General features: G+C 39.7%; 1 protein-coding gene across 16 annotated transcripts in view; it reads right to left on the bottom strand.

The window, feature by feature from the left end:
- Positions 1-12634, bottom strand: part of HEPH (hephaestin) — a 128558-nt gene that overhangs the window by 102335 nt on the left and 13589 nt on the right. For 13 of the 16 annotated variants that reach the window (XM_054251436.2, XM_078362753.1, XM_002762951.7 and 10 more), the window contains exons 5-6: positions 2737-2919; positions 1291-1545 (exon numbers count right to left, since the gene is read on the bottom strand). In XM_054251436.2, coding sequence (XP_054107411.2) covers positions 1291-1545; positions 2737-2919 — 438 coding nt within the window. The remainder of the gene's footprint in view (positions 1-1290; positions 1546-2736; positions 2920-12634) is intronic. The other 3 variants (XM_078362757.1, XM_078362758.1, XM_078362761.1) reach the window with 1 other exon arrangement.

Genomic DNA, 12634 nt, shown 5'->3' with positions numbered 1-12634 from the left:
ATGTCCCCTTTTGCAGATGAAGAAAACTAAAGATCAGAGAGGTTAAATAACTTGCCCGAAGTTGCACAGCTAGTCAGAGGTGGAGTTGAGACTTAAGCTCCCATCTTAAGTGCTCATTTTCTTCTCTTAAATCTACTCTCTTGGTCACATCATCTCCCTATTCTCTAAGATTCAAAAATCACATTCTCTCTCTAAAATCTCATTACAGTTTTACAAGGTATACATCACTACTGCTACTAATAGGCTCAGAGAAGTGACATGACTTATCAAAGGCGGCTAAACAAGTGATATAACCAGGATTTGAATCCAAGCATGTCTGTCTTTAAGGTCCATACTTATTCCACGATCATGCTGCATCTCTAACCCTAATCCGTATTTATATTCTTTTATCTAGAAAGCTTTGGTGGTAAGACATACCCTGGATAATGGAGCACATGTAACTGGCCCCTATTGTATCAAACGTAACACCCAAGATTTATTTTCCTCTTAGTCTAATCCACTTCACATACTCACGTATCATTTTTCTGACACCCTTCTAATCTACCATATATCAAATAATTCTTAAAAAGGAAAGCTGAGGAGGATTTTGGAGACTATTTAGACCAAGTTTCCCATTTTACTGATGTGGCAAATGTGGCCTAGAAATGGAAAGGCACTTGCCTGAAGTCTTATAATATTTTTCACAAACCTAAGACTACAATTCAAACCTAATCAATTATCTACTGCTCTTTCCATGGCCTCATATGCTCTTCCTCCCTTCTGATGCCTCTGATTTTTCTCAATACATTGCTCTTCAATGCCAGTACTTTAATGTTTCTCCCTTTGAAAACAAAACCTTCCACTCTTACTGTTATTTCATTTCAACCAGAGTGTAACTATGCACCCACAATACACCATGATCTCCTATGGAAATGTTACTGTCTTTTAACTAACCTCTCCTTTACTCCCTGTTCAATAAGTTGAAAATGTCTCCAGGTCTTAATTGTTTAGAATTCTAAGCAAACAATAAAAATCTTATTAAAAGAATTCCTATTCATCCCCAAAGCATATTATGTTCAAGATGGAGAAGATTAAACACAGAGAGATGTGTGCAAGGTTACCCAGCAAGTTTCCCAGCAGATTCAGGAAAAAACTTGGGTCCCCTGACTTCTAATCTAGTGTGCTATCCTTTGTCCCAAGATGCCTCAACTGGAAGACTTAACTTATGACTGCAGGCCAGAAGCCCAGCCTCCTTTGACTATTATCAGACCTCCCTCTTACACCCCTAGGGCAAGAAATGTTGGATCTCACCTCGAAAGTGACTGTTCACTTGACAGCTAACTAACCAGGTACCAGGTTCCCAGGGCACCATCTCAGCAGTCACGAAGGTAGCTGGAAAGATGTGAGCCACGTCAGTTCGGTGTCCACGAGTGGTCAGCATCTGTCCATGGAAAAAAGCTGTATGGACATCAACTTCATTGCCCATGCCAAATAAGTGCCAGGCCACACGTTTCTGTGCACACATGTTCAGCTCTGGTAAATTCCCGAAAACAAAGCCATTGATTGCTGCAAAAGAAAACCCAAAGAAAATATCAGAATTAGGAAAGGACTGCCCAATGGAAGAAGTCATACTATTTAATAATAATAGTAAATAACATTTGAATGAGGTTATAAAGAGTACACTGTGTTAACTATGTGTATTATCTTCTTTAAATCTCAAAAATATCCCTGAGAATTAGTCAGATATTATTTATCTAATTTAAAAAAAAAAAGAGAGAGAGAGAGAGAGAGAAGACCAAGGCTCAGAGAGGTGAAGTTACTTCTTTCCTAAGGCCATAGAGCTACTAAGTGCTAAAAGCCAATATTCCAAACCAGAAATGTGAAGAAGCTCTCTAAGGAACTGAGTTATTTTGCAAGCTATTCTTTCAGGGTGGTTTTATTCTAAAAATTTCCACAGGACAATTGTCAAGTTGGCTCACTAGTTAGCATGGCTATTTTAATCAATTGGTATAAAACTCAAGAGAAAGTTGAGCTGTCTGAGCCATCCTTTACATCTTCTTTCTGAATTTTCACTTCCTTTTGTGACTATCTGGTGTTTAGTACACCCCAGTCACCAACGGCGAGTAAATGACTTCCTTAATGAAACAAAAACAAAATCGACTTGTTTATATTCCTAAAATCAGTTCTCCATTCATGCCTCAGGGATTCTATGCCTTTAGTTTCTTTTTAATTTAATTAATATGTTCAATGCCCTTATAAACATAAGCACAGTGTTGGACAGGGGATATAAGAAAGGTAGCTTGAAAGAAACCATTTTTCTCCACAAAATGGATAATTTTGCTAGGTTCTTCCTTTTTGAAACAAATCAATATTAATTAATTGTATCAGTGGGCAACCCCCAGCAAAGTAATTGAACATATAGTATATAACTTTTGCCTGTGTTCTATTCCACAGGCTGTCACCAGCCTATGTGCTATTCTACATTATGAGGCAGGGTAGCCTAATGGAAACAGCACATTCTATGCACTAAGCGAGATGAGGGTTGGAATTTTAGCTGTGCCATTTATCCGCTGTATAATCTTGGGTGCCTCTGTGTCCTCATACATAAAATAAGAAAGATCCATCCATCTACTACTCCTGGTTCTTGTGATAATTAAAAAGGACTATGTATGTGAAAGCATCCACCAAACATTAGACCCAGTGGATACCCTTCAACAATGTTCCCTGTCACAATCTGACCAACTTTTCCCTGCTCACCATGCATCCTATTGCTTTCCTGAAAAGTCTCATCTTCCTTGTCCACTGATGCAGTATCTGAGCAGTAAGTGGCAATGTTCTCATCAAGATGCCAGCTAAGATTCTCATCTATCACACTGAAGAGCAGGAAGAATTCATGGTCCACATCCTGCCGTTGAGGAGGAGAGTTCCCATTCAGGGCTCCTAGGACAAGTAATAAAGTTTCCCTTGAGAAAATTCTTTCTTTAGCAATAATAAGCTGAAAAGGGTATTCATAAGAAAAGAATAGGGGTCTTAAGAAGCTGTAACCAACAGAAGAGCAGATATAATCTTCTTATGTTAATTTCCATCTCCAAACTCTGCATAAAACCACCAATTCAGGTGAAGCCAGGACTTGACGTTAGAACACATAGGATCTACAATAATTCCCTCCCACCACCCCTGCCTATGTCTTCAACCCAAGGCCTGAATCTGACTACATTCCTGTAACCCTCTGATCTTCAAGTCTGACTATTTCTGGAGCATATCCTACTACCAGCAAAATCCTATCCAAACCCTGATGACCACACTTTCAATCTTATCCATATCTAAACTCTTGCCACACATCTGATTTCAGTGTGACCTGACTTTATAATGACGAATTTCAGCTTTAAAAGTAAAAGAAGAAAAATATAAAAAGTAGAGAAGTTGGGTGTTTTGTTGTTTTTAATATTAAAAAAAAAAAAAAGATTCCTAGGATCATGATGACAGACAGGAGACAGGACTAGATTGCAGCTCAGATTCAGATGGACAGAGCAGCATGCAGAGGCTGGCATCACAAATTTTAGATCCAGCATCCTGCAAAAACAAACCAGGAATCCCAAGAGGATCCACCGATCCTCTGAAGGAAGTGGACTGCTCCTGCAGGACTCTGGAGACACCTCAAATACTGTGCTGGTATCCACAGCTGAGAGACCCATGCACAGTTCATATCACAGGACTCAGTGCAGATAACCTTCATTATCAGCCTGGAGTCAGGTAAACTGTCTGGATGGCTAGACCCAAAAGAGAGATAACAATTGCTGCAGATCAACTCACAGGAAGCCACATCCTTTAATTAAAAAAAAGGAGGGAGAGCACTACATCAAGGGAACAACCTATGAGACAAAAGAATCTGAACAGCCCTTAGCCCTAGACCTTCACTCTGACAGAGCCTACCCAAATGAGAAGGAACCAAAAACCCAACTCAGGTAATATGACAAAACAAGGTTATTTAACACTCCCCCAAAATCACACTAGCTCACCAGTAATGGATCTAAACTAAAAAAAAAAAAAAATCCCTGGTTTACCTGAAAAAGAATTCAGGAGGTTAGTTACTAAGCTAATCAGGGAGGCACCAGAGAAAGGTGAAGCGCAGTGAAAGAAAATAATAAATATATAAATAAACACAACAAGAATTGAAGGGAGAAATATTCAAGAAAATAGATAGCATAAAGAAAAAAATGATCAAAACGTTAGGAAACATTGAATACACCTACAGGAATGCAAAATGCTCTGCAAAGTCTCAGCAATAGAATTGAACAAGTAGAAGAAAAAAATTTGGAGCCTTCAGACAAGGTCTTCAAATTAATCCAATCCAACAAAGACAAAGAAAAAAGATTAAGAAAATATGAACAAAGCTTCCAAGAAGTCTGGGATTATGTTAAATAACCAAACATAAGAATAATCAGTCTTCCCAAGGAAGAAGACAATTGTAAAAGATTGGAAAACATATTTGGGGTAATAATAGGGGAAAACTTCCCTGGCCTTGCTAGAGACCTAGACATCCAAATACAAGAAGCACAAAGAACACCTGGGAAATTCATTATGAAAAGATTACCACCTAGGCACATTGTCATCAGGTTATCTAAAGTTAAACAAATAATAAAAGAATCTTGACACGAGAGGGGACTCAAGATGGCGCTGTGAGAACAACCCAGGGTTGGAGCCCGCGTTGAATCCGCAAACGGTGAGTCAGTGCTGCATTTCCAGACTGAACTTTGTTGCCCACAGAACGGGGAAACTCCCAAGTATAAAAAGACACGGGACGCCAGGCAGTAGGTCTGCCTGGCGAAGCCGGCAGCCGGGGCGGCGGCAGCCGGCCCTACCCAGCAATCCCCACAGGGCGCGCTTGTCCGGGTGCCTTGTTGAACCGGCAACCTGAGACTTGAGAGGGCTGGACTTGAGACTGAACGAGACTTGCACAATAGCCCAGCCCAGGGGATTGCAGGGACAGATCGTTTGGGATACCCAGTGGGACGAACAAAACCGCGATTTCAAACTATCCCAAGCAGACGGCCCGAGACGCTCTGTGTGGGAGGGGCGTCCACCACTACCGAGGCAACCCGCCCCAACTGAGATACACGCCCACTGCTGACGCAGCCAGCCGTTGCCGAGGCAACCCGTCCCTACTGAGATACACGCCCACTGCTGAGGCAGCCTGCCCTTGCTGAGGCAACACGCTACAACGAAGAGACTCCGCAGCAGGGCGTGGCGGAGACCACAGCAGAGCCTGCAGGAACAGGGCGAATCACACAACAGCAGGGCGAAGCCTGGCAACCAAACAGTGGCTAGTCTGCCTTCTAGCTGGGCAGGACACCTCATTGAACATCCAAAAATAAAGCCCAAACCCCTCAACACAGAGCATTTGAGAAAAAAAAAAAAGGGTTTTTTAATGAGCTCTGTTGCAGCAGAATCAAACATAGCAGCCTAACAGCCCTGAAGGAACAACAGAGCGCAAAGCTCAGCAATTAAACCCCTATAAAGTACAAACTGTCTCCTCAAGCAGCTCCCTGATCCCTCTATATCCAAAAGACTGATATTAGGCAGGCATCATACAGGGACAAAGATAGCAGAAAAAGAAACTGGTAGCATCCCTCACTGTGCCACAGCTGCTAGAGGTGCACCCCAGACAAGCAAGGTCTGGAGCGGACCCCAGCAGTCGTACAGCGAAGGGGCTAGACTGGTAGAAGGAAAACCAAGCAACAGAAATACTTCATCATCAACATTCTGGGTGTCCACTCAGAGACCCAATTGAAAAATCAGCAACTACGCAGACGACCAGCGGACAAATCCACAAAGATGGGAAGAAACCAGCGCAAAAAGGAGGAAAACACCCGAAACCAGAACACCGCGCCTCCTAGAAAGGACCAAAACTCCTCACCAGCAAGGGAACAAAGCTGGACGGAGAATGACTGTGACGAAATGACGGAATTAGACTTCAGAAGATGGATAATGAGAAGCTTTTGTGAGCTAAAAGATCATGTATTAAATCAATGCAAAGAAACTAAGAACCTTGAATAAAGATTTGAAAAAAGATTCGAGGAAATGATAACAAGAATGGATAACTTAGAGAGGAATATGAATGAATTAAAGGAGCTGAAAAACACAATACGAGAACTTCGCGAAGCAAACACAAGTTTCAATAGCCGAATTGACCAAGCAGAAGAAAGAATATCTGAAGTCGAAGACCAACTCAATAAAATAAAACGAGAAACCAAGATCAGAGAAAAAAGCACAAAAAGGAATGAACAAAGTCTCCAAGAAATGTGGGACTATGTGAAAAGACCTAACCTACGTTTGATAGGTGTACCAGAAGGGGACGATGAGAATGAATCCAAGCTGGAAAATACTCTTCAGGACATCATCCAGGAAAATTTCCCCCACCTAGCAAGACAGGCCAACACTCAATTGCAGGAAATACAGAGAACACCACAAAGATATTCCGCAAGAAGAGCAACCCCAAGGCACATAATCGTCAGATTCAACAGGGTTGAAATAAAGGAGAGAATACTAAGGGCAGCCAGAGAGAAAGGTCGGGTCACCCACAAAGGGAAGCCCATCAGACTCACAGCAGATCTCTCGGCAGAAACACTACAAGCCAGAAGAGAGTGGGGGCAAATATTCAACATTCTTAAAGAAAAGAACTTTCAACCCAGAATTTCATATCCAGCCAAACTGAGCTTCAGAAGTGAAGGAAGAATAAAATCCTGTGCGAACAAGCAAGTACTCAGAGATTTTGTCACCACCAGGCCTGCTTTACAAGAGCTCCTAAAAGAGGCACTACACATAGAAAGGATCAACCAGTACCAGCCATTCCAAAATCACACTGAATGCTAAAGAGCTTCAACATATTGAAGAATCTAAAACAACTAACAGGCAAAACAGCCACTTAGCATGAAAATGGCAGTATCAAATTCACACATAACAATATTAACCCTAAATGTAAATGGACTAAATGCACCAATCAAAAGACACAGACTGGCAAATTCGATAAAAATCCAAAACCCATCAGTGTGCTGTATCCAGGAAACCCATCTCACATGCAAGGATACACAAAGGCTCAAAATAAAGGGATGGAGGAAGATTTACCAAGCTAATGGAAAGCAAAAAAAAGCAGGAGTTGCAATTCTCATCTCTGATAAAATAGACATTAAAGCAACAAAGATCAAAAGAGACAAAGAAGGCCATTACATAATGGTAAAAGGATCAATACAACAAGAAGAGCTAACGATCTTAAACATATATGGACCCAATGCAGGAGCACCCAGATACATAAGGTCAGTTCTTAATGACTTACAAAAGGACTTAGACTCCCACACAATAATAGTGGGAGACTTTAACACTCCACTGTCAATACTAGACAGATCAACCAGACAGAAAATCAACAAGGATATCCAGGGCTTGAACTCAGACCTGGAGCAAGCAAACCTGATAGACATTTACAGAACTCTCCACCCCAAATCCACAGAATACACATTCTTCTCAGCACCACATCACACCTACTCTAAAATTGACCACATAATTGGAAGTAAAGCACTGCTCAACAAATGCAAAGCAACTGAAATCATAACAAACTGCCTCTCAGACCATAGTGCAATCAAGTTAGAACTCAGAATACAGAAACAGACCCAGAACCGCACAGCTTCATGGAAACTGAACAACTGGCTCTTGAATGTTGACTGGGTAAACAACGAAATGAAGACAGAAATAAAAAAGTTCTTCGAAACCAATGAGAACGAAGACACAACGTGCCAGAACCTCTGGGACACATTTAAAGCAGTCTCTAGAGGAAAGTATATAGCAATAAGTGCCCATATGAGGAGAATGGAGAGATCCAAAATGGACACCCTATCGTCAAAATTGAAAGAGCTAGAGGAGCAAGATCAAAAAAACTCAAAACCCAGCAGAAGACAAGAAATTACTAAGATCAGAGCTGAGCTGAAGGAGATTGAGACACGAAAAACCCTTCAAAAAATCAATAAATCCCAGAGCTGGTTTTTTGAAAAGATCAACAAAGTAGACAGACCACTAGCCAGATTGATTAAAAAGAAAAGAGAGAACAACCAAATAGATGCAATAAAAAATGATAAAGGGAAAATCACCACAGATTCCACAGAAATTCAAACCATCGTCAGAGAATATTACAAACAACTCTATGTGCATAAACTAGTAAACCTGGAAGAAATGGATAAATTCCTGGACTCCTGTGTCCTCCCAAGCCTAAACCAGGAGGAAGCTGAAACTATGAATAGACCAATAACAAGGTCAGAAGTTGAGGCAGCAATTAAGAGCCTACCACACAAAAAAAGCCCAGGTCCAGACGGGTTCACAGCCGAATTCTACCAGAGACACAAGGAGGAGCTGGTACCATTCCTTCTAAAACTATTTCAAACAATCCAAAAAGAGGGAATCCTTCCCAAATCATTTTATGAGACCAACATCATCCTGATACCAAAACCCGGCAGAGACCCAACGAGAAAAGAAAACTTCAGGCCAATATCCATGATGAACATAGATGCAAAAATCTTCAATAAAATATTGGCAAGCCGATTGCAACAGCAAATCAAAAAACTTATTCATCATGATCAAGTAGGATTCATCCCGGGGATGCAAGGCTGGTTCAACATACGCAAGTCTATCAACGTAATTCACCACATAAACAGAACCAAAAACAAAAACCACATGATTATCTCAATCGATGCAGAGAAGGCATTTGACAAAATTCAACAGCCCTTTATGCTAAAAACCCTCAATAAACTCGGTATCGATGGAACGTATCTCAAAGTAATAAAAGCTATTTATGACAAACCAACAGCCAATATCATACTGAATGGGCGAAAACTGGAAGCATTCCCTTTGAAATCTGGCACTAGACAAGGATGCCCTCTCTCACCACTCCTATTCAATATAGTACTGGAAGTTCTAGCCAGAGCAATCAGGCAAGAAAAAGAAATAAAGGGTATTCAAATAGGAAAGGTGGAAGCCAAGTTGTCTCTATTTGCAGACGACATGATAGTATACCTAGACCCCATTGCCTCAGCCCAAAAACTCCTGAAACTGATAAGCAACTTCAGCAAAGTCTCAGGATATAAAATCAATGTGCAAAAATCACAAGCATTCGTCTACACCAACAACAGACTTAAAGAAAGCCAAATCAAGAGCGAACTGCCATTCGCAATTGCTACAAAAAGAATAAAATACCTTGGAATACAACTCACAAGGAACGTAAGAGACCTCTACAAGGAGAACTACAAACCACTGCTCAACGAAATCAGAGAGGACACAAACAGATGGAGAAACATTCCATGTTCATGGTTAGGAAGAATTAATATCGTGAAAATGGCTATACTGCCCAAAGTAATTTACAGAATCAACGCTATCCCCATCAAGCTACCACTGACTTTCTTCACAGAACTGGAAAAAACCACCATGAACTTCATATGGAACCAAAAGAGAGCCCGCATAGCCAAGTCAATTCTAAGCAAAAAGAACACAGCGGGGGGCATCACACTACCGGATTTCAAACTATACTACAAGGCTACAGTAATCAAAACAGCATGGTACTGGTACCAAAACAGAGATATAGACCAATGAAACAAAACAGAGGCACCGGAGGCAACACAACATACATACAACTATACAATCTTTGATAAACCTGACAAAAACAAGCAATGGGGAAAGGATTCCATGTTTAACAAATGGTGTTGGGAAAACTGGCTAGCCATGTGCAGAAAGCAGAAACTGGACCCCTTCCTGACACCTTACACTAAAATTAACTCCAGATGGATTAAAGACTTAAACATAAGACCTGGCACCATAAAAACCCTAGAAGGAAATCTAGGCAAAACTATCCAGGACATAGGAGTAGGCAAGGACTTCATGAACAAAACACCAAAAGCATTGGCAACAAAAGCCAAAATAGACAAATGGGACCTAATGAAACTCCACAGCTTCTGCACGGCAAAAGAATCAGTCACTAGAGTGGATCGGCAACCAACAGAATGGGAAAAAATTTTCACAGTCTACCCATCTGACAAAGGGCTGATATCCAGAATTTACAAAGAACTCAAACAGATTTACAGGAAAAAAACAAACAAGCCCATTCAAAAGTGGGCAAAGGATATGAACAGACACTTTACGAAAGAAGACATATATGAGGCCAACAATCATATGAAAAAATGCTCATCGTCACTGGTCATCAGAGAGATGCAAATCAAAACCACATTGAGATACCATCTCATGCCAGTTAGAATGGCGATCATTAAAAAATCTGGAGACAACAGATGCTGGAGAGGATGTGGAGAAAAAGGAACACTTTTACACTGTTGTTGGGAGTGTAAATTAGTTCAACCATTGTGGAAGACAGTGTGGCGATTCCTCAAGGCCTTAGAAATAGAAATTCCATTTGACCCAGCAATCCCATTACTGGGTATATATCCAAAAGAATATAAATCGTTCTACTATAAGGACACATGTACACGAATGTTCATTGCAGCACTGTTTACAATAGCAAAGACCTGGAATCAACCCAAATGCCCATTGATAATAGACTGGATTGGAAAAATGTGGCACATATACACCATGGAATATTATGCAGCAATCAGAAATGATGAGTTTGTGTCATTTGTAGGGACATGGATGAATCTGGAGAACATCATCCTCAGCAAACTGACACAAGAACAGAAAATGAAACACCGCATATTCTCACTCATAGGTGGGTGATGAAAAATGAGAACACATGGACACAGAAAGGGGAGTACTAAACACTGGGGTCTATTGGGGGGAAAAGTGGAGGGCCAGTGGGAGGGGGAGGGGGGGAGGGATAGCCTGGGGAGAAATGCCAAATGTGGGTGAAGGGGAGAAGAAAAGCAAAGCACACTGCCATGTGTGTACCTACGCAACTGTCTTGCATGCTATGCTCATGTACCCCAAAACCTAAAATCCAATAAAAAATTTAAAAAAAAAAAAAGAATCTTAAGAGCTGTGAGACAAAAGCGCCAGGTCACCTATAAAGGAAAAGTTATCAGATAAACAGTATATTTCTCAGCAGAAACCCTGCAGGCTAGAAGGGATTAGAGCCCTATCTTCAGGTTCCTCAAACAAATCAATGATCAGCCAAGAATTTTGTATCCAGCAAAACTAAGCATCATATATGAAGGAAAAATACAGTCTTTTCTCAGACAAAAAAAAAAACATGAGAGAATGTGCCACTACCAAGCCGCCACTACCAAGCCACCACTACAAGAACTGCTGAAAGGAGCTCTAAATCTTGAAACAAACTCAGGAAACACATAAAAACAGAAACTCTTTAAAGTATAAATCAGTCACACAGGACCTATGAAACAAAAATACAATTTAAAAAGCAAAAACAAAACAAAACAACAACAACAACAAAAGGCACACAGAAAACAAATAGAACTATGAATTAAATGGTACCTCACATCGCAATACTGACATTCAATGTAAATGGCCAAAATGCCTCACTTAAAAAATACAAAAATGTGGAATGAATAAGAAGTCACTAACCATCTGCTGCCTTTAGGAGACTCACCTAACACATAAGGACTCACAGAAACTTAAAGTCAAGGGGTGGAAAAAGGCATTTCATGCAAATGGAAACCAAAAATGAATAGAAGCTATTTTTGTATCAGACAAAGCAAACTTAAAAGCAACAACAGTTAAAAGAGACAAAGAGGAACATTATATAATGGTAAAAAGGCCTTGTCCAACAGGAAAATTATATAATTTATAATTTTCTATATATAGAAATATTTACAATTTTCTTTATATATATATATATATAGTTGTATATTATTTTATATATATATATAGTTGTATATTATTTTATTTATATATATATATATAGTTGTATATTATTTTATTTATATATATATATATATATATAAATAAAACTATATACAATCCTAAACATATATGCACTTAACACTGGAGCTCCCAAATTTATAAAACAATTAGTAACAGACATAAGAAATGTGACAGACAGCAACACAATAATAGTGGGTGACTTCAATACTCCACTGACAGCACTAGACAGGTCATCAAGACAGAAAGTTAACAAAAAAACCAATGGATTTAAACTATACCTTGGAGCAAATAGACTTAACAGATATGTACAGAATATTTCATCCAACAACCACAGATTACACATTCTATTCAATAGTGCATGAAACTTTCTCTAATATAGGTGATAAAATAGTTCATAAAACAAGCTTCAACAAATTTAAGAAAATTGAAATTATACCAAGTACTCTCTCAGATCACAGTGTAATAAAACTGGAAATCAACTCCAAAGGAACCTTCAAAACCATGGAAATTAAATAATCTGCTCTTGAATGAACATTGGGTGAAAAATGAAATCAAGAGGGAAATTTAAAAATTCTTCAAATTGATTGACAATAATAGCATAACCTATAAAAAAATTCTGGGGTATGGCAAAGGTGGTTCTAAGAGGAAAGTTCATAGCCCTAATACCAAAATCAGGAAAGGACATAACCAGAAAAAAAAACTACAGACTGATATCGCTGGATGAACAGAAGTCCTAAAATCTTTAACAAAATACTAGCTAATTGAATCCAACAACATATCAATAAGATAATCC

This window comes from Callithrix jacchus, chromosome X, assembly GCF_049354715.1.
Source record: "Callithrix jacchus isolate 240 chromosome X, calJac240_pri, whole genome shotgun sequence".
Lineage (NCBI taxonomy): Eukaryota > Metazoa > Chordata > Mammalia > Primates > Cebidae > Callithrix > Callithrix jacchus.
The sequence above is the reverse complement of the archived record's forward strand: the minus strand, read 5'-3'. Positions and strand labels throughout refer to the sequence as shown.